General features: G+C 40.0%; 2 protein-coding genes across 2 annotated transcripts in view; one reads left to right on the top strand and one right to left on the bottom strand.

Annotated features, from left to right (window-relative positions):
• megf10 (multiple EGF-like-domains 10) overlaps positions 1 to 6,916 on the bottom strand; it is a 64,688-nt gene extending 57,772 nt beyond the window's left edge. The window contains exon 1 of the mRNA XM_034125712.1: positions 6,773 to 6,916. The gene's annotated coding sequence lies outside the window, so the exon portion shown is untranslated. The remainder of the gene's footprint in view (positions 1 to 6,772) is intronic.
• Positions 6,917 to 12,204: 5,288 nt separating this feature from the next.
• LOC117478828 (E3 ubiquitin-protein ligase TRIM39-like) lies at positions 12,205 to 18,440 on the top strand. Its single transcript, XM_034125738.1, has 2 exons — positions 12,205 to 12,422; positions 16,626 to 18,440. Exon 2 carries the CDS (start codon positions 16,643 to 16,645, stop codon positions 18,023 to 18,025), a length of 1,383 nt encoding a protein of 460 aa, XP_033981629.1. The 5' UTR covers positions 12,205 to 12,422; positions 16,626 to 16,642; the 3' UTR covers positions 18,026 to 18,440.
• The last annotated feature ends 9,245 nt before the right edge of the window (positions 18,441 to 27,685 follow it).

Here is a 27,685-nt window from a genome sequence, read left to right as displayed (position 1 = left end):
CCTGTGACCTAAGCTTTTCATTGATATATCTGCACTGTATAGCTATGTAAACAATGTCTCAGAGTATTGGTTTACATGAATAACCGCAGTGATTATACAAAGAATAGACACGGAAACTGTATTCCAATTCAACATGGTTGTTGATTTGGTTGTGTACTATCAAATGGATGAACATAATCAAGTGCTACCCATTCATTTCCTATGGCTGTCTTTTTTGACCGGGAACATCATATGTGTTACAAAGTAGACGAGACCACTCAAAATGCAATGAAAGTGGTGATCAGCTGTTTTATATGTTGAAATGCCTACTGTGGAGGATATCATAAGGCCTTAAAGCAATCAAATGTAAAACACAATATTTATGATTGATCAAAGTAGTAAATCGGTCACGAACATGACAGTAGGGTTTAAAACAACAACAAAAACTACAGCAAGACTCGAATCTCACACACGATAAAGTCGCTTGTCTCGGCAATCATTTCTTCATCTAGTATATTTTCTGTAGGTTGCAATGATCCAAGTCCTCTCCTGGTTAACAATATTATGTCTACCAGAAAACACCTACAGTATTCCACCAGTGCCTTTAGCGGCCTTCAAAATAAAAGCATACACATACTCTCATTATAACCTAAATGACACAGAATAATGTTTTTAGAATTACTCAATACTACAGCTATCAGCTATGAAATAAATGCTTAACTATTACATAATACAAATCAATAAAGATCAACTTGTTCCAGCTATATTTGCAACAAGCTAGTTGCAATTAGCAAATAGTATATATTGTGTTGTTCTTGTGCTATTTTGTGTTTTGTACGGCGACCTTGAGAGCTTTGAAAGGTAACATAATGAAACGCATGAAAACACAATGGGTTGTGCATCTCGATCCCAGCAGGATGATAGCACGATCATTCCAGTCCCAACTCACACTCTATCTCTATCATTATATACTAATTGCAAACCAAGTTTAGAGCGTAGTATTGTTTACACTAGAAGCACACGTTAATGATGGTTGGTGGGCACATCGGTCCCACAATGCACCAGACAGAAAAAGAGAGGAATCAGACTGGACGTCTCCATGGTTTGTTTACACAGAACCATCCGATAAGCTGTTTCATGAATCATATTTCATAAAAGGGTAAAAAAAATACTTCCTTAAGCCCCGCCTTACCAGCTATGGAGAGGGAACATAACTCTGGATTAGGCGTTTACCTATTCAACAACTTTTAGGAACCATGGATTTAAATAAGGGTTATCCAAGTGTTCATACTGAGTAGTGGGTTTACATACAAAAAGATCTGCTGATTTACAGACGTCGCTTTCCGAATGCGAGTCAATGGGAACAAATATCTTGGGGCCCAATGGCATTATGGCTTATCGCTCCTCACAGGAAGCTGATTAATCCGGTCACAAACGCTTCCCTTAAAGCCTGACATGATGGGTATTTAGGGAATCTCAGCTGCCACGCAAGGTAATCCAGAAACACCTCTACGAAGCAATAAATCCTATGGAAACCAAAGATGTTGTTTAATTTACCTTTACGTCCGGATACATCCATTTTGTGTATTTTTTAAGAACGGTGCCAAACTCATCTCCCTTCTTTTATCTGTTGAATCTGCCAGGACAAATGTGCATGACCCCACGGACAGCATCACCTCTGTGTCGTAATGTTTGCAAAGCCCACTGTGCCAAAAACACTGATTTACAAAAAAACAGACATGTCAGTAACGATCAATACAGAACCTTGAGAACCAATTTAAATTAATAACAACTTCACTGCACCCAAGAGCCAATGAATACTGACACTTCTATATTCTGGCATGTATGATGTATTTAAATGACACTTTTTAGCATGCTGTGTTTGTTTTTGAACTTTCTTTCGGGGGCAGAGCAGTGGGCAGAAGCAGCCCTCTCCCATCAGGCTCTTTGGTTGTTCCTGACAAACAACAGCTGAAGCAGAAGCAGAGGAGGGATGCCTGCAGCTGACTAATGGATGTTAGCCTGAAAAGAAAATACAGCTTCGACTAATTATGGGATAAAACTCTGACCACAGGCTGAGCCATGATGTGCTAAACTGATTGTCATACTGAGGATGAAAAGATAAAACAAATGCAATAGCGCTGGTATAGAATCAAAAACAATCTTATGTGACTCTCAAGTAGGGCCAACAATCACAACAAATCATAAACATGTGGGAAACAATCCTTCTGTGTTGCTGAAAACACATTGTGTGGTGACAGTGTACACTGGAAGATGTAGAAAGAAACTGAGATGTTTACTCCAAAATACTTGTGACTTCATGTTGGCTAACTGAAACCTCTAACTGCGAAAACACAGCTGCTGTGTGTGTGTGTGTGTGTGTGTGTGTGCTGTGTTTTGGCTTTCATCTAACACACTCAGCTGTGTTTCTTCTGCAGTGTGAGCGGACTTTCCCGGCCTCACTTTCACTGGGGAAACAGCTCACAGTAGGTGTCATCCCACAGTGTGTTCACACACACACACACACACACACACACACACACACACACACACACACACACACACACACACACACACACACACACACACACACACACACACACACACACACACACACACACACACACACACACACACACACACACACACACACACACACACACACACACACACACACACACACACACACACACACACACACACAACACACACACCCACACACACACACACACACACACACACACACACACACACACACCACACACACACACACACACACACACACACACACACACACACACCACACACACACACACACACACACACACACACACACACACACACACACACACACACACACACACACACACACACACACACACACACACACACACACACACACACACACACACACACACACACACCACACAGCACACAACTCACTCTGTTTTGTCAGTTTACAGTTACTGTTAGTTTATTATTACACATCATTGCACTCGTAAACACAGTCTTTGTCACTGCAGAGCCGCACCTGATCATTAGTCCTAATGACATAATGTTACAAGAGGCGATTATCCATACTAAGTCATGCTCACACACTTCACATGACACTTTAACCTATTATTTCAGCATAGAAACTTCTTCTGATACTTTCACATCTTCCATTTTAAATTGCCTTATCAGCGTCTTAAGGTGCTTGGAATCCAGAGCTTCAACTTCAATGAGATTTCCACACAACACAATTACAGAATCTCCACAAAAAAACAGTCCTTTTGACTTTAAATCATGTCATTTGAAGTGTTTAAACTACACATATTCAGCAAAATGAAGTGCATGTCAATTTTGAAACCATTTCAGTTTTACTAGCGCCTCACAGACACTCTGTCAGAGGCCATGGCTACTGATGGACAGACCGGAACAAAACACATTAGCACTCGATCTGAAAACGTGACTGAAACAGAATTTCACTGGCAGGCTACATACTGGGAGCACTGGTTCATTCTGTAATAAACACATCACACTGGTATGCTCCCAACACACCAAACACAAGCAGTTAAACTGTTTTACTCCGGCTGCTTGGGGGGGATTTGTGGCAGGTGCCAGTTATTTGACCCATTACTGTCTCTTCATCTGTCCAATGAGTCCCTAACTACTCTTAACGGGAACAGGTGGTGCATTCTGAAGAGCAATGAAATGACAAGGTGTCTAAAGCCAAAGCATAGTAGAGTCAATAGTATGGTTCAAAATTGCAAAGGACTAGTGGGAAGTTCATTCTTTGTCTATACTTTCTCAGCAATATCATTTAGATATATATATATATATATATATATATATATATATATATATATATATATATATATATATATATATATATATATATATATATATATATATATATATATATATATATATATATATATATATATATATATAGGGCTGTGCGATTATGGCAAAAATCATAATCACGATTATTTTGGTCAATAATTGATATCACGATTATTAAATACGATTATTCATTGACTTTGAAAACATCCATTTATTGAACTTTAAAACAAATACAAATGATAATTTGAACAGTATCTTTTTAACTGTTGATTACCCTGAACGAATAATTCAACTGAAAAACCAATAAAAAAATAAATAAAAAAATGATACATTTAAATAAATAATATCAAAATAATAAATACCAATAAACAAGATCAACAAATATTTTGGAGCGCACTTCAACAAGCTACTAAACATATGTAAATATGATAAATACAAATAAATGAGACTAAAATAAATTAGATCAAATATGTTGCACTGTCACAACCAAGCAAAGCAAAATAATCGTTTTTTTCGATTATGTTGTTTTCGTAATTGTGGCAGGCCAAAATCGTAATTGCGATTAAAATACGATTAATTGCACAGCCCTAATATATTAGGAAAAATGCTGCAGAAAGAAACTGAAACACAGAAAGTAGCTCTCTGGTTTTTGAAGCTAATTGAATATACATCTATATTCAGAGCCACTTGTTGATAAGATAAGATTTACTTTATTGATCCCTATTTGGGAAATGTTTGCGTTGCAGCAGCATAAAGAGACAAGGCATTGTACATTGGCTTCAGGATCAAGTCTAGTGTCTTTTGTCATTTTCATTTAGATTTTGGACAATTCTGTCTTTCTTTCTTTGACTCTTTTCAACCGTTCCTCTGCATGTAGTGCAAGTGATTTGCAAAGCTCTGTGGGAAAAGAGAATCCAATTTAGCCCGGAGAGCTACACTCAAGAAGGAAATAGAACTATAAACCCAATAAAAAAGTCACGTACATCTTGTACATTTAAAACCAAGCCTTGAGAAAACAGCTATTTTCTTCCTGAGACCTGATTAGATTAGATATGCACCACAACTGTACCGCCAAGAGCTGAAGTGGACAAACACTTGAGAAGAACGAGAGCTCCCTGAGGAAACATGCTGTAATCAATGCTCTGCTCACACCACAGAGAGGGACAAACATCTATTACTGTAGGGCAACTCGTTACAGGAACGTCTGTTTACTGTACAGGTCCAACTCTCATGATGGGATACATGTTTTCATACAGTGTGCAATATTGACACACTTCCTTGAACCATCATGGACTATGGGCTTTGGACCAAATAAAAAGACCTGATGGTTGGAGCCCTTCTGGCGCACTTGGATGGGACAAAGAAAGAATAAGTTCTCATGAATGATATAAAGAATTAAGCACAAGGATTTCCTCAGACCAAACGGTTTGTTGTTTGCTGTGTCCAGAGTTTCAAATATGGATTTACAGCAGATCAAATATACCGCCAAGAACAGATGATGTCTCCTTTTACTGTAAGTAGAATTCCCTATTTTGGATATGTTGAGGATCCTACAGTCACTGTGTTTTATGAGCACAATAGTAGCCAAAAATCATTTGATTCCTACCTCATTTTAACTGAATTATAATATAATCCAGACGGACTTCTGCGCTACTAAGAAAATAGATGATAGATGAACCCATTGCTCTTATATCCAAATGTTTTAGACAAAGACACTGATTCTAATTGTGATGGTAAGTCATGAGTGAGTTAACAGCAGAGTTTTTGATTTATTGTACGTTTAATGCGTCCATCTCCAACACGCCTGTTGATTTACACCTCAGTAAATACTGTAATGAATGTGATGCATGTATAAAGGACGTTCTCTGGGTCAGTAACCCTGTGTGACAAACTATCACAATACCAGGAACATATTTGTCAATAACTGTATCACTGAAATCCCACCGTTTTTGATACCAATACAAAACCATACTAAAAAAACAAACAACTTTTCTTAATTTTTCCATGTTTCAAAGTGTTGGTCTAACTTCAGTGTTGGTCTCAAGTGGACGTAGTAAACATGTGTAAGTAAAGAAGGAGGATGTGGCGGTGGATGGATATGTTAAAGAAACATAACATACTTAATTGACATCACATAAATGGGTGGATTTATTGAGCAAGCTGGCTAAAGCTTCATCCAACCATCCAAAGGCCATGTGTAAGGGCCTCATACTGGACTGATTCATTTAATTATACGTTAGAGAAGAAGAAAATAAGACATCACCCAATTTGACCATAAGAAAAAATGACACACATCAGCAGGTGATTGGGTAGTGGTATAACACTAAAATGAAAAGCAGCTGAAAAACACAGAGACAGAGATCTACTTAAGGAAAACCCTTAATTGAGTGGATATTCAAAGCCTTATAGTACATCTCAAACTGTGTGTAAGTGTGTTTGTGTGTGTGGGTCCAGTTTAACAATAACTGAGGGGACAAAACCCCCTTAAGCTATAGGCTGAGTGCTGCTTTGTTCAGCCTCATAATAAGCATTAAACAACAACATGGAACAACTACTACATATCCAGCTTTGATAATATATACATTATTATCATTTAATTAATTATTGCCTAATTGGCTGATCATGCTGTATACAAAGCCATAGAAGCACTATGCATTAAATATCATTTTTTAATGCAGTGAGCTACTGTATATGACAAATATAAGACAGTGTAAAGGCTACACATAGAACATATATATATATGGATAAATTGGCTAAATTATCAAACTAAAGGCTGCCTATTTTACCCACTTTTTATATTTTCCTCCATTTCTCTGAGTTTTGTTTACACTTGTTTCATATGCTTCCTCAGCTTTAAAAAAAAAAACTTCCACTGAGCATTGATGATGTGAACATGAAACAAAACGTACACAATCTGCAGCCAGACATGCAGGTATAGACTGGCTGCTTTCTGAGGAGAAATGTTTACCTGATCTATGAGACAACAGTGATCCTCATGGACCCTCCTCTGTGCAGTTGGTGATATATCCAGTGGAGTTTGTTAAAGATGAAGGATTGTAGTGTGTTCCTCCTTAGAGCCCATCAGAAACAAAGCTGAAGTCATGAAGCTGTGTTCAGTCTCTCCGGCAGCGGATCATCTATCTATGGACAAACTTTCCCTATTCTCCAAACACACTGGCTGCACTGCTGCCGTGACGTCACCAGCCTCTCCACCAATCACGGGCTGTCTAAGTCCTGCACGTTTCTATTGAAATAAAGTTAATAGTGATTATTTATCTGCAAACATATACTACAAACATGTGTCTTTAAAGTAAGAATACGCCAACAAATATATTGTTTAAGTGACAGATTTAGTTACAATCCCAAATATCTACATGTGCAAACCTGAAGGGAGTTTTGCAGGACAGAAATAGTCAGGGGAGTCAAAGAAAGGAGAAATACCTCAAACTTATTTACAAACTTATTTCCGACTTTCACTGCTTTTGTTGCAATAGCTGCAAATTCACAGTTCCATATAAAATGTGTTTGTTTTTATGGTCCAAATGTTGAAAAGGTTGTGTCACAGCGCCCTCTGTTGGCTGAATGCACAACTGCAGTACAGTAATACAGAATGAATCAGGTGCAGGGGCGGATCTAGCAGGCCAGATCTAGCAGGCCAGACAGGTGGTGGTTTAACTTTCTCTCCACCACTGACCTCAAAACAGGGAGCCCCAACTTCTACAACCACCCTGGTGGACAGGAAGTGATCCTGGAGCCCTGTTTCATCGCAATTCCAGATGTGGTCTGGGACATTTTCCAACCCCAGGGTCTCAATTGTGTCCTTATATTTTTCAAACCACTTATTCACAACAGTGGGGTTGAACCCTGCTGCTCTTGCGGCTGAGAGCGCCTCTGGTTTGCGCATGCTCAGTTTGGGGTTTCACCTCAGAAACCCCTGAAACCACCTATAGCCAGCCTTTTTTGTAATTTGACTGAAGCCTTTTATTCCTTTTTTTTCGGCAAACTGGAAGGCCAGTTTTCTAATGTCGTCCAACCTCAGGGGGAATCCGCGTTTTCCCAGGGTTGCTATCATCTCCTCCAGTTCTGCTTCATCCTTCTCTTGAATGAATGGCTTTCTTCCAATCGTATGATGAAAGTGACCATTGCCTTTTACCCTGCGCTGGAGAGTGGATTTAGGAATGGTGCAGGCCCTGGCCAACAGCCTCAGCTGAGGAACCCCACCATCCTCAATGATCTGTCGATACTCTTCTATGGCTGCCCTCATCCTGTCCTGCCTCCACTGATTCAGTTTCCTTTCCTTCCCTTTCCTTTCCTCCATTATTCTTTGCCTGCTTTGCTTTTTTCTGTGTCTGGCATTCTCTCCCTGTCTTATTTTTCTCCTTTGCCATTGTGATCTAAAATGCGTTCCATTAATCATTAATATGCATAGAATAAAACGTGTGTTGGAAGGATTTATTAACTGACTGAATATTTGGGCTTAAATTCATTGCCATCTTCTAAACTCAGACATTTATCCCTAACATTATCCCTGACTTTGTCATACCATTTTTACAGAGATGCAGCCATCCCCAATTATTTAATATAATTTGCCCATCACCTTAAATATCTAAAATAATGCATTAGAACAGGGGTTCCCAACCTTTATTGTGCCAAGGACCGGTAGATACATTAAAAAAAAATCGCGGACCGGTTGTCAATTTTAACTGATTTTAATATTTACTCACCACCACCAGGTAGCAACAGAGACTAATTGTATGTAACAGCCTGAACAAATACTAGAACAATATGCATCCAAAACATATTAACAAAGTTTAAAAAAGAACCGGTGTTGTTTTTTGGTTTTAAAACCGACGTTATTCAGTTTTTAAACCAAAAGGGGAAAACAGATAAATCAACGTTTTGGTTTTGTTTGTATGATTTACGGATAATCCAGTGAATGCTGGGAAAACGAGGAGAAGGCGCATTATGAAGGAGATGTCCGGTCGCCAGGTGTGTGTGTGCGTGTGTGTGTGTGTGTGTGTGTGTGTGTGTGTGTGTGTGTGTGTGTGTGTGTGTGTGTGTGTGTGTGTGTGTGTGTGTGTGTGTGTGGTGTGTGTGTGTGTGTGTGTGTGTGTGTGTGTGTGTGTGTGTGTGTGTGTGTGTGTGTGTGACACTGGCATTTGTTTTCAGCGGATATTATGATAGTGTCGTTGGTTCCGGTGCACTCCCGACAGCATTTAGCACTACATCGAGATTAAGATTAAACTAATTTATTTTGGGAACAGCCGCATATATGCCGGTGTCGGACAGACACAAACACACCGAACACACAGAGCTGAGCTGAGCAGAGCACATACACACACACATCATGCGCCTTGGTGACTGACTGGACATCTCCTTCATAAAACTAATAAAAGGGGGAGTAATCTGGCAGTTCGATGTGTGTAGATGTGTGTGTGGTTAACACGTAGCAGCCTGCAGTCACTCTTAAACTGTTCTGATTAAGTTAAACACAGCGAAGGCGGTGCGTAAAAAGGCACAGCTCTTTACCGAGTACGTCCCGCTGCCTCCTGATGCTGCAGCCATTTCATGAAGTGAAGGAGGGTTTCCTTCTATAAAACAGCTGCGGGCAGCAGATACCGTGAGAGTCCCGGACATTAATTCATAGATCAACAAATAGCTCTACACCCCTGGCCGACTTGTCCTTAAAATGAAGTCCGAATTTGAAATATATCTCAAATAATGTATGCACCACCATTTCCCCACATAAACATAACAGTCTGCAATCAAACGGTTGTCTCCTGTTCGCTCCTCTTCCTACTTGGCGCACCGGTAACATGCTCGTGCGCACAAGAGGCTGAGACCAGGCTGAGCCGCCGAATCCCTCGGAACATCATAAAAGCCATTTTCAACGGTTTTCTGGTGAAAGATTAACTAGCTACTGGATGAAATAATATGACTGGTGGCATAGGTGCGAAAATTAAACACTTTTTGTAAAAAATATTATGATAAAATATTTTTATATATTTATAATTCTGCAAATATTACGATAAACTCACAGCTATTTTGCGGCCCGGCAGTAACACCTCCGCGGACCGGGGGGTTGGGAACCCCTGCATTAGAAGACTAAAACCCTGTAAATAACCATTGCTCTTGCACAATCCATGCCCCTCCACACATTTTGCCTAACTGAAGTACTTTTAGAACTGTCCCACATTAGGCAAATCATACTGTCCCACTTTGCGAAACATGTTTCCTAAAGTGGGACGATTGAAATAAAAAATATAGAGTATATTTACACCATATTATAATATTTTCTGATGAACAAACATATCATAAACACATCCTGATAAAAATGTGCAAGATTGTTTTATTTAAACGGAATTTAAAACCTTAACATTAAGTTTGTCAAAACACTACGTCACTGACCTTTGGGTGGTCTTCACACAGGGTACTTCCTGTTTGAAGATTGCTCCACCCTCATCTGTGATTTGACATTTGAGAAGTCATGTGATTTTGATCGCATGACATCACAGCCTGTGTTAACCCATAGTTTCATTGACTCTCATTTGTTTGCGGAAGACCAACACCCATTGGAGTTTAGGTGTCCCACATTAGGGAGTGTCCCACATTAGGGCAACTCACCCTAGATAAAATCCTGTAATCCTGTATACAGCAACATTATACTTCTGATCCTCAGATGTAAAATGCCTGCATGCTGTCAGTTAATCCTCAACTTCTGTCAAAGTGTCCTTCAGGGTGTGAACGGATGAATGAGGACATTTGAACAGCTCCATAGTTGTAGTCCTTTAACAGCTCCATACTTGTAGTCAGCTCCATACTTGTAGTCCTTTAACAGATGCTCTCCTGCTGCTTGTAGTTCTTAAAGGATGTAGAGGTGGGACTTTCGGCAACAGTTCTAAATTGGTTTGAATCCTACTTAAAGGTAGGGTATCTAAGTTTGAGAAGCCGGCTCGAGATACACTTTTTGTTATATTCCATGGAATGCTCTTAACATCCGGATAGCAATGAATATCTGAAGTGCTTTGACAAAAAATCCATAAAAAAATGTCATCTGTGGAAGCCGTAATACTGTAAAAAGTACGACCAATCATTTTAGCCGGCCCGGCTAAAGTAACTGGATGGCCTACCTGCCTGTCAGCCTTCCATCTGTGCACAAACTTATCTCGTGCCCTCATTGGTCATGTGCGCGTTCGTGTGTGTTCACACACTTTAAAACCTGTTAATGAATAAAGTACAACTATAACCATAATCATATTAAAGCATTTAAATCCATAGAAAGGTCTGTGCCACGCAATTTCAGTAGAAACAGGAACACTTTATTGCCCTTTTGTTTTACAGTCACGACTCGCACTAGCTGCTTGCCGCTCAATCAAAAATCAAAAGACCCCCAACTTCCAACATACAATAATAATAATACACCCCCCGGGTACAAAATAAAGGTATGCATAATCAAACAAAGACGGAACCAATTTACATATGAAAAGAATATATCATTTTGGTGAAGTTCACAATAACAGAAAATAAAGATTTTCAAGTATACAAATAGCCAAAATAAAAAAGTCATAGAATAGCAATTTAATTTGAATTTTTGTATATCAGTTAGGCTATATATTGACATTTTGAGCGTATCTGAATATTGGGGGGGATGTGTGTCCCCCAATGTATATGGTAAATTCGGCCCTGGTACATTCATTGGCTACGACTTGACGCGTAAATAAAGTAGATGATCTCTGTGAGAGTAATGATGATAAGTACCGTGACTTCTGCAGACCAAAAACAAAAGACATGTATTAATATTTGTACATTTATGAACATTGATCTGATATGTGAATTTATTGAAACCTCATGCACTTTACTGTGACCTTTCTAGTTGGATGCAAACTGCATTTCGTTGTACTCTGTGCAATGACAATAAAGTTTGATCTAAGCTAATCTAATGTAGCTGGAGAGGTGCCAGTTCGCCTCATATGCACCAAACCCAACTACCCCCATCTGACACCTCTCCATTAGTGCATGTGTATAGGTCCTGTTTGTGCACGCATGTATTTCTGCCAATAATTAAAGTAAATAATAGTTAATAACTAAACATAATTTGTTGCACGTATAATGTCTATAGCATAACGATAGCTAATTCTCTAAATGAATGGTTGTCTTTACGTGACTGATTATGTGTTAGTATGAATAAAATAATTGTGAAATCTGCCATTGTGATGAAGTCCAGGATAATTTGTTGTTGAATGTTTTAAACTGATGCCATATACTTGACAGATATTTGAGTTTGGTTTGTGAAACCTTCACACTATGGGAGCCTACTTCACCTCTTTAACAACATCTTAGTTCATAATTTAACTCACCCACTATAACCTTTATTCCAGCAATAAATCAGCACTTTGGACTGAGACACTCCCTGAGTTACATGAGAGGAGACAGAGTTCAGCAGAGGAGGTCTGACAGAGCTCACTTGACTCACTGCAGAGAGAGAGACGGACTGAAAAACAGGCGATCAGATTCACCTTCAGACCAAACTAACAACTTCCTCTGAGTTCAGCTACAGGAGAGAAAAGTGGAAACTACAACACTGCTGCTTCAACCTGCGGACCCTCCACCCCCTGAAGGTGAGTCTGACTCCAAACAATACTCAAATGGCGCTTTTCCACTGCAGGACCTAGCACGGCTTAGCAGGGTTTAGTTTGGCCTTGGTAGGCCATGCTCACTTTAAAGGTCCCATGTCATGGCCATTTCTACTGATCATAATTCCATTGTTGAGGTCTACTAGAACAGCTTTACATTGTTCAATGTTCCAAACTCACATTGGTTTCTCATACAGAATCTCTGTATAGTATGTGTATTCACTCTCTGTCCTAAACGGCTTGTTGGAGCTCCTGCCCCCCCCCCCTATGAGCCCAGTGTGCTCTGATTGGTCAGCTCGCCCACTCAGTTCTGTTGAGTCCACCACCGTTACAGCAGAACATCAGTGATTATGTGTTACAATGGCGTTAGCAGCCAGAAAATGACACCAGTAATGACAAACAGATGAGAATGCTGCGTGTGGTCTGGGTGCCGTGTTGGCGGGACGTTGCGGGGCTCGCTTCTCCGCCCTTTGAGGCTCGAGGAGTGGACAGTGTGAGCTGGCTTACTGGTCTCGTTTCCTGGTTGCTGCGTGGGGTCTGCGAGACAGCGAGACACCGCGAAACTCAGCCTGAGCACACACACACACTCACAGCCTGGCTGTTCGCCACATAGTTCGCCAAACACTCACAGCCTGAGAAAAGATAAGGCAGTCAGTGTATGTGCCGGCAAAACTCCGCGCAGTTGCGCGGCTGAGAAAAGACAAGGCTGAGTGAGTGTTTCTCCGCGATCCCAACTCGTCTATTACCAACGTTCAGGTAGCTCTATGCTCGATGCTAAAGGTCCCCCCACTGCGTTTGATAGTGTTGCAAGGGATCCTGGTGTGTGAGGAGCTCCACGGATTGGTCCATTTGGATATGGTGACGTCACTGTACCCAGAAAGAAAAAAATGGAAAAAGAAAGTGTTAGAGTTTACTCGCTACAGGGTGTACTTTGAGGGTTTGTGACTTTGCAGACCGTTTACATGCAGAAAAAGCTACATAACACACAAGGGGACGGGTAATAACCAGAAAAGCATGACATGGGACCTTTAAGCTGCGTTTCCATTACAGTTAGTAACTGGGGTAGTTAACGACGCAGTGTAGGCAGGGCGATCGGCTGTTCGGCGGGCGGAGCGACGCTGCGTAAAACTGCCGTGACGTTATCTTCAATGCGACACAACTCACAAAACACCATAATGGAGGATATGGAAGCTGTAAGAGTCGGGAGTCATCCGATAATTTATTCCGAACTTAAATTACTCAGACCTCCTAATTGACCTAACCGAAGTTATTGAGTCTATGTAAGTTTACTGCTTGGCTCAGATCCACCAACGATCAGCAAGATCTCACCTCTATTAACTCCCCGAAGAACCAGGTTCAATTAACTGCTGTTTCAATTCAGACAACCCCCTAAATCTGTTAAGCAATCCCGAAGGACTTTGATATCAGTAAATGAGGTGTGGCCCTACCTAAGTGTGAGTGTGGCAGTGTGCGATCTTACCTTTCAAGCAGGAGAGGAGAGCGCAGATGTCTTTTAAGTTGTCCCAATCCAAAAGGTGGGATCAGTTTATTTGAAGAAAAATAGGTCCAAACTAATACAGGGTTTTTACCTTCTCTCGTTACAACATTATCCTCGTACTAAACCTATCATGCTGTGATCATGTTCTAATATGAAACTTTAATTCACAGTTTTACATTTATTACCAAATTTGTAACTTCAACTGCCCAATTCAGTTGTGACATTTAAAATCTCCCGATAGAATTTAGAGGCATTTCCTCATAAAAGACCGTTGATAATAAAAAGCACATTCAAACTTCCTTTCACCAAATCAGTTCACATCAATTCCATACCTTTTTTCCGACACAGATGGCGGGTACTAACATTCACAAACACATACCTATTTCCCAATCATGCTGGGGTTCTTTTACCTTTTTTCCGCACAGATGGCGGGTATTTTACCTTTTTTCCGCACAGATGGCGGGTATTTTACCTTTTTTTCCGCACAGATGGCGGCTATTTTAACCTATTTTCCGCACAGATGGCGGGTATTTTAACCTATTTTCCGCACAGATGGCGGGTATTTTACCTTTTTTCCGCACAGATGGCGGGTATTTTACCTTTTTTCCGCACAGATGGCGGGTATTTTAACCTTTTTTCCGTACAGATGGCGGGTATTTTACCTTTTTTCCGCACAGATGGCGGGTATTTTACCTTTTTTCCGCACAGATGGCGGGTATTTTAACCTATTTTCCCAATCATGCTGGGGTTCTTTCTAAAACCTTAATTCATAGTTTTTTCCCACACATCTCAAGAATGATAGGTCTATGATCCCAGCCCATTTGAAGAGTGGTAGGTTTAAGATCCCAACTCACAACTCTCATCTAAACCATTCCCTCAGCATTCAACACACAGAGATTTACGCAATAGTTACCAAGTTTGAGAGAACCTTACCGAGAACAAAAACCCAGCTCTCAGGGAGAGAGCGTTACCGAGAGCCAATATACCAGGGGATCCCCGCCCCTCTCTCCCTCTCTCCAAAAAGAAAGTTCCTCCTCATCTGCCAGTGTCTTTATGCTCGAAAACAGGATAGAAAAACCTAAAGACACCTCCTCCATACCCATATTTGTGGAAACTGGGCATGGCCTCTGATGTAAAGAACTGGACATGACCAGACATATTCTATGGCTCTGGCATAAGACACACCTTCCCATGTTTGTGTAAAAAGGACATGACCCCTACTCTGCAGGACTTGCAAAATATTATTCTCGGCTATGACATAACCACCCTTTTCGGGCCTCAATGTATTTCTCCTTAAGTCAGGAGCCCCCCTCCCTGTGTACTGCTGTGAGGGGAGAGGGAAGAAACTGCCTCTTCTCTTATCAGTGACACCCATAAACCATTATAGGCCTTACACACTCAACTTAACAAACCACTTGTTTTTTGTTTATACTGTAAATATAGAACATCATAAAATATGAAGCATTTTCATTGTGGGTTATACAAGAATATAATTGATTATATTTGATTATAACTAACTTTTGTTTTAAGTATTCAACCTGATTAGGAGATCTCAACAAAGCGATCGTTTACTTGGTTCTTGGTATGTGGCTTTTTATCACAGCAAGGAGGTATAGTGTTGTCCTTTTGTATGTGTATCTTGCTTTATTATAGACAACTCAGGAGACAGCGAGTATGGTTAACTGTGCTTTATTCGCGCTCTGTGCTACATCATATAACATACTCATATAACATTCCGGGTATTCACAACTCCGGACCAAAGAGTATGTCACAACATTACAGGAGGCAAACTTTGTTTCGGAAAAGGCTGCGTATAGCAAGACGAAATACAGAAGAAACTAACAGGAGAGTTTGGGCAATCATACAACATGTATATACATGTGTTTGTCAAATGATTGAAAAAAAAATGTTATCAGAATTGACTATTTAGTAAATATTTGAATTTCAAGCACTTGTAGGTACTGCCACATAATAAGAACATTTGAGAAAATAACAGATCATGAAAAGAAAATCTTTTTTTGTTTGTTTAGATCTACTGTTAAAGGTGGGGTAGGTAAGTTTGAGAAACCGGCTCGAGATACACTTTTTGTTATATTCCATGGAATGCTCTTAACATCCCGATAGCAATGAATATCTTAAGTGCTTTGACAACAAATCCATAAAAAAATGTCATCTGTGACATGAAAAAATGTCACAGATGACAAAAAAAATCCCGCTGTATTTTTTCATCAGCAACGAGATGGAGTAACGTCTGTACCTCGTCAAATGACCACGGCGTGTTTTTTTTGTTGCTGCCATTTCTTTATGGATTTGTTTAACGGTAGCTTGTCTGTTTTTAAAATGGTGCTTATGCGACGCTTGGGGACTGTCTCGCGCAACGATTTTGACGATTCTCTCTGACCAATCAGCAGTCGGGAGTGTTTACATCACTAGTTTAGCATATTCAGCTCGGTTGTTCGCTCGGTAGGAACCTCGATTTTCGAGGACCAGAAAAAAAGTAAAAAAGTACCCGTGAGCCGGAACTACCCCTAGTGGAAAAGCAAAAAAAACGGGCCGGGCCAAACTAAACCGTGCTAAGCCGTGCTAAGTCCTGCAGTGGAAAAGCGCCAAAAGTGAATTTCAGTGAAGTCATTAGAGGAGGGGGAGGGGAGCCATGACTGACTGTATACTCCTGTCTGCTGTGTTTTCAGCTTCACTCAGAGACAACATGGCTTCCAGGTTAGAGGAAGATCTCTGCTGTCCGGTCTGTCAGGAAGTCTTTAGAGATCCTGTCATCCTGTCCTGCTGCCACAGCTTCTGTAAAGCCTGTCTGCAGAACTGGTGGGATGGGAAAGAAGTAAAGGAGTGTCCAGTTTGTAGGAGAAAATCTTCAAAGGAATTCGTGATTAACTTTGCTTTAAAGAACCTGTGTGAGACCTTCTTACAGGAGAGAGATCAGAGATCTCCAGAGGCTCTCTGCAGTCTGCACTCTGAGAAACTCAAACTCTTCTGTCTGGACCATCAGCAGCCAGTGTGTCACATCTGCAGAGATTCAAAAACACACACCAACCACAGAATCAGACCCATCGATGAAGCTGCTCAGGATCTCAAAGAGGAGCTCCAGAAGTCTCTGCAGCCCTTTCAGGAGAAACTGAAGCTCTTTGAAGAAGTTAAAGTGAAGTTTGATCAAACAGCAGGACACATGAAGGTCCAGGCTCAACACACAGAGACGCAGATTAAGGAGCAGTTTAAGAAGCTTCACCAGTTTCTAGAAGAGGAAGAGGAGGCCAGGATGGCTGCACTGAGGGAGGAAGAGGAGCAGAAGAGGAGGGTGATGGAGGAGAAGATGGAGGCTGTGAGCAGAGAGATAGCAGCTCTTTCACACACAGTCAGAGCCACAGAGGAGGAGCTGAGAGCTGAAGACGTCTCCTTCCTGCACAACTACAAGGCTGCAGTGGAGAGGCTGCAGCACCCCCTGCTGGAGGATCCACAGCTGCCCTCAGGAGCTCTGATAGACCAGGCCAAACACCTGGGCAACCTCAGCTTCAACATCTGGAGCAAGATGAAGGACATGGTGTCCTACTCTCCTCTCATCCTGGACCCAAACACTGCTAATCCATACCTCATCCTGTCTGAAGATCTGACCAGAGTGCAACGAGGAGAGAGACAGGAACTTCCTGGTAATCCAGAGAGGTTTGATAATTACCCCTTAGTCCTGAGCTCTGAGGGCTTTAACTCAGGGACTCACAGCTGGGATGTCCAGGTTACAGACAGTACATCCTGGGTACTGGGTGTGTCAGTAGAGTCTGTCCAGAGGAAGGGAAGCATAACGTCTGGATTATGGAGAATAGATTTCTTTAATGGTAAATACTCAGCACGGTCACCACCAGCTCCAGAAACTCCTCTCAGTCTGAAGAAGAAGCCCCAGAGGGTCAGAGTGAATCTGGACTGGAACAGAGGAAAGTTGTCGTTCTCTGATCCTGACACTAACACACACATACACACCTTCACACACACTTTCACTGAGAAGATGTTTCCATACATTGTCACTTGGGAGGAAGTGAAGATATTACCACTGAAGGTGTGTGTGACAGTGGATCAGAGCAGGTAGAGATCAACAGGATCATTATATCTATGATGATCATCTCTTAAAGGGATCATTCACTGACCTCTGAACCTGTCCTCCTGCTGTCTCTTTATTCTAAACATCTTTTTATTCTTGTTGTTATTGAGTTTGATAACCTGATTTTTGATCATACTGTCAACCTTTATTAAATTGAAACATGTGCATTTAGCAGACACTTTTATCCAAGTAACATCATGTACATCAAATATGCTGAACTGCTTCCTTTAGAGGAAATAAGAGATATATATTCTTTACATTTGAAATGATCTCACCCAGATTCAGATCTTTATGTCAGGTTATAGTTCAACCTTCTCTGTTTTATTGATTCTATGTCGTTATAAATTGTTAATTTGTTATTTGTGCATGATGGGAAAATAAATAAATAATATGTTTAATCCAACTGCGAGTTTGAGCAGCGAATCATTTATCAGATCCAAAATAAAATGCATTTTTTATTAGTTTTATTACATGCAATTTTAAACTTGTATAATCATATAAAACATACAGAGGGTTTAAATTAACTCCCTGACAGACCTCTTCGTCAGGGAATAAAATAAATGTTTTAAAGAGATTTCTAAGTATTTAAATACAGAGTAAATGTTAAACACAGTTTTCCCAGGAGAAGCCTAAACAGAGAGGACGACCCATTGCTGTTCAGCGTGGATTATCAAATGCACACGTTTATTAACTCTAAAGGATTTAATCTCAATCTAAAATACTGATTTCTTGGCAACGGTGTGTTATCGAGTTTTAACAACCTCTTAAACTTCTAATTTGACCAATCAGAGTTGAGTATTCAACTAAGACGTTTAATAAAATATAATAATATATAGTAAAGTCAAATATATAATGGAGAAGATAAAGTAATGTGTGCACTACTTGAATATATAAAAACATGTATGTTACAATAGAGTTATTCATTAATATTAATAATGATGTCACTCAGATTATTAAAGCAGCAACAATCACATTTAATGAGAAAAGAGCAAACAGATGTTACAATGCTGTCAAATAATAAACAAACTAACATTTCTGATTAAATCAGTTTCACAAGAACAGAGGTTTCTTCAGACTGAAAACAAGTTGCTTCTTTTCCTCATTTTATTCATGTTTATTTCCTCACTGACATGACGCGTCTCAGAATAAAAAGTAGGAATAGTAGAGTCTGTTGAAACTTGGTCGTGATTGGTCTAAAATACAGAGTTGTCAAACACCATCAGAATGCTACAGCTAATTCAGAATGCTGCAGCCAGACTGCTCTTCAACCTCCTCCTGTTCTCCCACTACTCCACTCCACCACTGGCTGACAGCCAGAGGTGGGAAGTAGTGGAGTACAAATACTTCGTTTCTGTACTTAACTTAATTTTTCTGGTATCAGTACTTTACTCCACTACTTATTTTTCTGACAACTTTTTACTTTGACTTCTTACATTTTGGACACAAATACCTGTACTTTCTACTTCTTACATTTTGAACACAAATACCTGTACTTTCTACTTCTTACATGTTGAACACAAATACCTGTACTTTCTACTTCTTACATTTTCCAAACAGGCTGGTTCCTTTAGTTTGAATGTGTGTTTGGTGGCGTGATCATTATTATTTAGAGTCATTGCGTGCCTATTGATTTGAACACGATCCGTGTATCCATCATTTCCTGGTCTTCTCTAAAGAAGAGGGACCAATGAAAACGTTGTCATGTTGCCGTTGTTCAGCATGGAAACATTCATTAGCTAACAATGACATTATTGTTCTATTAATATAAAGGGAAGTCAGGTACTCTTTAAAACAGCTGCTAGTTATGGGTACTTTTTACTGAAGTACATTTCAAAGCCCTCTTTACTTTGACTTGAGTAAAGAAGTTTAGTCAGTACTTCTACTTTTACCAGAGTATTTTTAAACACGAGTATCTGTACTTCTACTTGAGTAAAGGATGTGTTTACTTTTGCCATCTCTGCTGCAAGTTAATGCAATAATCCAATTCAAGACACTGGTGCTGGCCTTGGTTAAACTCCAGCTCGTGCACTTCACTCGGCATCAGCCAATCAGATTGCTGCTCCCACTGTGAGTGGGACCCAGGTAACCCCCCAAAACACACTATCCTGGCTCCGAAATCAGAATCAGAATCAGTTTTATTACCAGGTAGGTTGATACGTACGAGGAATTTGACTTGGTGTCGTGGTGCATACATAAAAACCAAAAATAAAAAAACACAACTATTTCATGAAAAATATAATAACATTAAAAATAACACAAAAATATAGTAAAATAAAAAAAACAGTATTTACATTGAAATAAAATGGAATAAAATATGTGCAGTAATAATAAAAGACCAGATATTGTGTACATTGTGTGCATTAATGTGATGCAGAGAGTCTGCGTTGTGGCTGAGGGAAAGTGTCAGTGGGAATGAATGGTGGAACGAGCTCCTCATTGACATCAGGAAAGCAGAAACTCTGCATTTCTTCCCTCACAAACTGAAAACTGTTTCCATTGTAGCTTGGCAATTCAATTCTTGCATAAAAAAAAGCACTTAAAAAAGTTATTTTAGGCCTGGGGTGTCAAACTCAATTTCTTAACCTGATAATAAACCTGATTCTGAGTCTGATTGACAATGTCATCATCCTAACATTTAGATAACAGGATTGTTTTCTTTACATCTAAAGTAAATGACATTCAATTATAAATCAATAAGAGATGAAAATAAAGCAATGTTTCAGAAACTTAACATAATATGCGAGGGTCTTTATCTTGTTGTCTCATAAACAATGGGATCTTTAGAAAACTAATGAAACAAAAACGCCTTCACTGGAAAATGGAAAAAACGAACAAACTGATCTCTTTCATGATTAAAAGAACAATAAGTAAAATAAGCAAACACTTAACTAATGTAAAAAGGTGTAGCGCTGCGGCTAAAATCCAATTAAAGAACTATTTAATAAAATAAGTGTTAAATATCTTCATTTACCTCTGTTGTTCCTGCTGTGCTGAGCTGCTTCTCACGAAGGAAAAGAGAAGTGGATCAGATAAAACACACACACACACACACACACACACACACACACACACACACACACACACACACACACACCTGTGGTGGGGGTCGCTAATACATTACCAACAACCATTATTTTAATCACAACTAATGCATGTGTCAATGTAATGAGTATTATTTAACGTTAACGAGGTAAATAGGCTAAAAGAAAAACATGTTTTCCAAAAGAACTACGCATCGTATTCTCTCTTGAATGGCAATATGCCTGCACTTCACCTCCAAGGTGCGCAATACCTTATTGCCTGTGAGCGTCCTGCGCGAGCCGAGATGATGAGTTATGTGGTGTGCGTAGTTGAACCTTTTCATATTTAAGTTTAGTAGCAAGTAGAGGGCTGCTGCTGCTGTGTGTGCTTGCACGCGTGCGCGCACACGCGTTAGTTTTAATGACCCCCATAAATCTCAAATTATAACTCGAACCTTGCCTGTAACCTTAACCCTAACCCTTTGTCTATGCCTATCTATTGACTTCCCTTTTTATCCTCCTGAAGAAGCCTCAGCGGCGAAACGTCGAGGAAACACCCTCCTCTCCCTCTACTCTTTTAAATACCTTTTGGTTCTTTTAAAACATACTTTTATCCATTTATAAAACAATTGTATTTGTTTTATATCTTTTCATTTATTTTATGATCGTTTTTAACGGCTCTAGTCTGCTCACAGGGACTATTTTTAACAACTACATGCAGCAAACAAACGGCAAAGGAACAAGAGATTAAAGGAACAACTGCTTCAAACGGTGAGTAACGGACACAATAAAGAGTGTGCACACTGAAGACGCCGCAATACCCCACCAGGAAGCCGGGCTCCTCCAGACTGTATGTTGGCACGGCAAGGACTTGTGTGTGTGAGGCGTTTTGAAAACCATCATTATAATCTTTAATCACTGTTTCCTATACTTTTTCCCTTTAACCCTTTGTGTCCCCCAGGTGGAATGCATACTATAGTATATGAGTACTTTATTTGGGGTATTTTAAGTATATTTTTCGTACTAGTTTTACTTGAGTACAATAGGAATGCAGGATTTCTTCAACCTCTGTATTTATATTTTAAAAAATGGCCTTTAGTTGAACACTTTCTTTAACTCTGCTGGCACCTGCTGGTATAAGTAGTTCGTGCACCTTACACACAGACAGACACGTGACCAGGGGTGTTTCTCAATCGCGAGTAAAGCTGCTTCAGAGCCACTATTTCAAGCATACTACGTCATAGAGTGCCGCCGAAGTACTGTTCCAATCTCCAGCATACTTGGAAATCTACCGAGCCCAGCGTACTCCGTTTGGAGAAATTTCGAGGCTGCACATGAGTGGACTCCGCGGTCTTAAAATCCCCACAATGCTTTGCGCACGGACCAATTTCCCCAAATCTGTGGCGGAAGATGTAAGGCGGGGCCTCTCATATGACGCACAGCTGCACACTTGCTAGCCTGTTCCACTCTTTGTTTTCCGAATGCCAGGAAGTATTCTTGACTCGCTTCTGAAGCAAGATGCTCGGCAGACATGTGCTACCAAGCAAGCGTACTCGCGATTGAGAAACACCCCAGAAGTCTGCTTTTCATGAGAGCAACAAAATGCCCTTCAAAAATAAAGGCACCAACGTCCTGCTGTGATATTTATTATGAATTAGAACAATTCTTTATTGCTTTTTATCGTGTACAGACTTTTCCCTTGCATTCTTAATGTACTGGTTCTGCTCAAAAAAAGGTTTTAGTTCTTCATTTCCGTAGATCTGACTATATTAACAAGGCTTTTAATCTGAAGAAGGAAAACTCAGAGTGGAAATGTTCGCTGTTCATGAACACAGCTCAGGTTACATATACCTGGCTGTCACTGACACACAGAGGCATTACGCTGCTAAGAAGACTGCGATGGTAAACTAAAGGGGGAGTGTACAGAGCAAGCTTGCTTGGTAGCACATGTCTTCCGAGTCACTTCCTTCAGAAGCTAGGCAAGAATCCTTCCTGGCATTCGGAAAACGAAGAGTGGAACAGGCTAGCAAGTGTGCAGGTGTGCGTCATATGCAGGGGTTAAGTTGGGATTTGATATGTGGGGGGGCTCTGTATGGAGGTGCGAGAGGGGGGCGGAGGTCGAGGATCTCATTATTTGACCTTAAGGGATATACACTGTGGCCCTAAAGCAACTGCTCCATTATCTATATCAAATGCACACATTGATGCCACCAAATGTCACAATAAAAATAGAAAGTACTACAAATAAACTGGAATTCATTTACATCTTAAATTATTAATATATATATACACAAAAAAAGGTTTACAAATATCCAACCTTCAAATTGCTTTTTTAAATCAACACTGCTCTGCACACTTGCTAAAGAACATTTGTGTGGAAATCTCAATTCATTTGTAGGGCTGCGTGAGTATGGCCAAAAGTATGGGAGTAAATCTCACTGTAAACTATTTAATCATCACCAAATTCTGTGTTATTATGACTGCTCATAACTCAGCTTTATGCAGACATACATTTAGCATGGTGTACAGGGCCGGTTTTTGGCATAGGCGACATAGGCGGTCGCCTAGGGCGCCAGATCTGGGGGGGAAAAAAACCTTTTTGACTGTTTGCGCTCATCCTAATTTTCAGCCTTGATGTAACAACATTCATAATTAAGTAAAGGTAACACCCTTTTCACCCCGGTTACACTTTTCATTTGCCCTGTACGACGGGCGCTGTAAGTGATGAAAGTGGGGGGTGTTGGCTTATCAGGCGCCCGCAGCTCACAGCCAAAGTGGGCGTGGGAGCGAGCGAGAGAGATAAATGCAATTTATGTGAACAAATATTTTCAAGGCACTCCTTTATAATTATTTGGATAAACAGGTTTGAAATCATTTCAATGTATACTATAGGACAGTAAACCAGAAATATCGTTTAAAACTTGAGATATACAAAAATAAGCATAAATAAATTTTAACTAGGTAAAATAAGATATGAATGAACAACAAAAATAAAATAAGTTACATTTATTTGTTATTGGCTATGGTAGGTTATAGGTTATGTTCACATATTTGGTTATTAAAATGTAAACCGATCTTTTTCATATGGTTGTTTAGAGTTGTACCCCCTAGATCTAGTCTCTAGTAATGTGTGCTTAAAGTGCACCAGATTGAAGCATTTTACTTTACATTTTCAAACATTTCTTCCCGGGTGGGCATACCCCCGGACCCCCCTACAGGATGTGACATCCACACCCCAATTAAAACATGTTCATACAATACTGAATACATTTGAAGCCTTTTTGATGTATATTACCTATGTCAATACGTTTCAGTTTTTGGAGTGTATTTGTCTTTTGAAGAGATTTTTCATTTATTCTTTATATATTCTATTGTGTATTGCTGGGATACTTTTATCTTTTCTACTGAACGATTGAAGTAAATGTGGGAAGCGTTTAACAACAGCCATTTACTTCAAGGATTTTTCTCAATGTTATTCTTATTTTTGTTAATGCTGGAAGAATGCCAGAAAAAAAGACATTCTCTTCAAGAATAAAAAAAAACATGACATTAGTAATTGTGATAACAAATTAAACAAGTTCTGGGGGGGGGGGCTGCGCTGGCAGCTCCGGGAGGGAAAAAACCCCTTTTGACTGTTTGCGCTCATCCTAATTTTCAGCCTTGATGTAACAACATTCATAATTAAGTAAAGGTAACACCCTTTTCACCCCGGTTACACTTTTCATTTGCCCTGTACGATGGGCGCTGTAAGTGATGAAATGGGGGGTGTTGGCTTATCAGGCGCCCGCAGCTCACAGCCAAAGTGGGCGTGGGAGCGAGCGAGAGAGATAAATGCAATTTATGTAAACAAATATTTCCAAGGCACTCCTTTATAATTATTTGGATAAACAGGTTTGAAATCCTTTCAATGTATACTATAGGACAGTAAACCAAAAATATCGTTTAAAACTTGAGAGATATAAAAATATGCATAAATACATTTTAACTAGGTAAAATAAGATATGAATGAACAAAAATAAAAGTTACATTTATTTATAGTTATTGGCTATGGTAGGTTATAGGTTATGTTCACATATTTGATTACTAAAATGTAAACCAATCTTTTTCATACGGGTGTTTAGAGTTGTACCCCCTAGATCTAGTCTCTAGTAATGTGTGCTTAAAGTGCACCAGATTGAAGCATTTTACTTTACATTTTCAAACATTTCTTCACACACACACACACACACACACACACACACACACACACACACACACACACACACACACACACACACACACACACACACACACACACACACACACACACACACACACACACACACACAACACACACACACACACACACACACACACACACACACACACACACAGCTGCAGACTCTGCACGAAGGAGCCGCGGTGCTGCAGCTCCTGATCGGAGCAGAGACACACGTTCACTAAGCGGAAAAACGATATCATGTCACAGAGATCTGCTATTTTAAAGTAAAGTCAACACATATCGACCCTAAATAAAGTCTATATTAAGAACGAGAGATGGTTTAACGTATGGCTTAAACAAATGACAAATGAGCGAGGGTGATGACGTCAGAGCATCGTCCTATGTGCCGGGGCTGAGCCCCGGACAGCCCCGGCCCAATTTAACCCCTGGTCATATGAGAGGCCCCGCCTTACATTTTCCGCCACAGATTTGGGGAAATTGGTCCGTGCGCAAAGCATTGTGAGGATTTTAAGGACGCGAAGTCTACCCATGTGCAGCCTCGAAATTTCCCCCAGACCAAGGATGCGGCCTCTGTGGAATTCCAAGTATGCTGGACATTGGAACGGTCCTGCTGTGCCACTTGATGACGTAGCATCCTTGAAATATTGGCTTGGAAACCAGTATCCTCGAGATTGAGAAACGGCCACAGTCTGCACACACACAAGACCGCAATTATGGCAGAAGCAAAAAAGCCCAAAATATATAATTTTCACTCCGAGTGGGGGGTTGATTATTTTTGTATCTATTCCAATTCAAAGTCCATCTGTCTCATCTGCAATGCGAGCGTGGCTTTACCGAAGAAGGGTAATTTAGGAGCGGCATTTCAAAACAGTGCACAAACGCTACGAGACGGAATTCCCTCCTAATTCTGCCCTACGCTCCCAAAAGGTGAGGGACCTGAAAGGACAGCTAAATGCACAGCAGTCCATTTTCACCAGGCCCAACAACAAGAGCAAGGCTGCTACCATAGCATCTTAACGTGTCAGTCACGTTCTTGCGAAACACATGAAGTCTTTCAAAGACGGCGAAGTTGTGAAAGAAGCATTCCTGGAGGCTGCCGACGCGCTTTTTGGGGACAGTAAAAATAACATAGCATTTCAACAGGTTTTTGATATAATAAAAACTCAAGTTAGATACCGTTATTAATCAGCTGTAAGTTTTAGTTTGTTTGAACTTATTCATTATAATTATTGTACAAAATGGTATAAGAATGCAAACTTAAATTGATTATAGTCTATTATCAATTCAGGTTAAGAAACTAGTGTTGCTTGCATCCTATTTTAAAGGCATTTATTTTTATACTCTACTAAAATGCAACAAAAAAAGGGTTTGATTCTATTAATTTTGTCTTTTTTATTGCACTTTGGCAGCAGATTCCTGTGTAGCTTCAGATCTGAGTTGTCTTATTAGTAAGCCTAATTTATACTTTTGTATCAACACTATTTTTATATAATGGCAAAGAAAGGGTTCAGAGTCTTTTCTTTTTTTCCTGTGTCATATGTGGCAGCACTGTTCAATGTTTCTTGAAAACATTAGTGACGTGTGAATAAACTCCAACTCTGTATCAACACTGTTGTGTAACTTCAGTTAAATACTTGTATGTGTGTAGATTAGAAAGAGGTAAGATAAAGGATCTGCAGTATTTTATGAAGTATTCATCGTACAAAGGTCAGTTTTATACAAGTAGAAGTGTGTATTTACATGGTAGTAGGCTGTCAGTAATGGCTACGCCTCTCTATTTGGACTGGTAGATCTCGGCAGACTGGCAACTTTAAAAGTAGCTCTCGGTTCAAAAAAGGTTGGGCACCCCTGGTCTAATCTAATCTAATGTAGCTGGAGGTGCCAGTTCGCCTCATATGCACCAAACCCAACTACCCCCATCTGACACCTCTCCATTAGTGCATGTGTATAGGTCCTGTTTGTGCACGCATGTATTTCTGCCAATTATTAAAGTAAATAATAGTTAATAACTAAACATAATTTGTTGCACGTATAATGTCTATAGCATAACGATAGCTAATTCTCTAAATGAATGGTTGTCTTTACGTGACTGATTATGTGTTAGTATGAATAACATAATTATGAAATCTGCCATTGTGATGAAGTCCAGGATAATTTGTTGTTGAATGTTTTAAACTGATGCCATATACTTGACAGATATTTGAGTTTGGTTTGTGAAACCTTCACACTATGGGAGCCTACTTCACCTCTTTACCAACATCTTAGTTCATAATTTAACTCACACACTATAACCTTTATTCCAGCAATAAATCAGCACTTTGGAGACACTCCCTGAGTTACATGAGAGGAGACAGCGTTCAGCAGAGGAGGCGTGACAGAGCTCACTTGACTCACTGCAGAGAGAGA

Source organism: Trematomus bernacchii, unplaced genomic scaffold (assembly GCF_902827165.1).
Source record: "Trematomus bernacchii unplaced genomic scaffold, fTreBer1.1, whole genome shotgun sequence".
Classification (NCBI taxonomy): domain Eukaryota; kingdom Metazoa; phylum Chordata; class Actinopteri; order Perciformes; family Nototheniidae; genus Trematomus; species Trematomus bernacchii.
Note: the sequence above shows the minus strand (reverse complement) of the source record. Positions and strands in the feature narration are given on the sequence as shown.

Excerpts from the sequence above, each read along its gene's own strand:
- LOC117478828 (XM_034125738.1), top strand. The coding sequence starts at position 16,643 with ATGGCTTCCAGGTTAGAGGAAGATCTCTGCTGTCCGGTCTGTCAGGAA.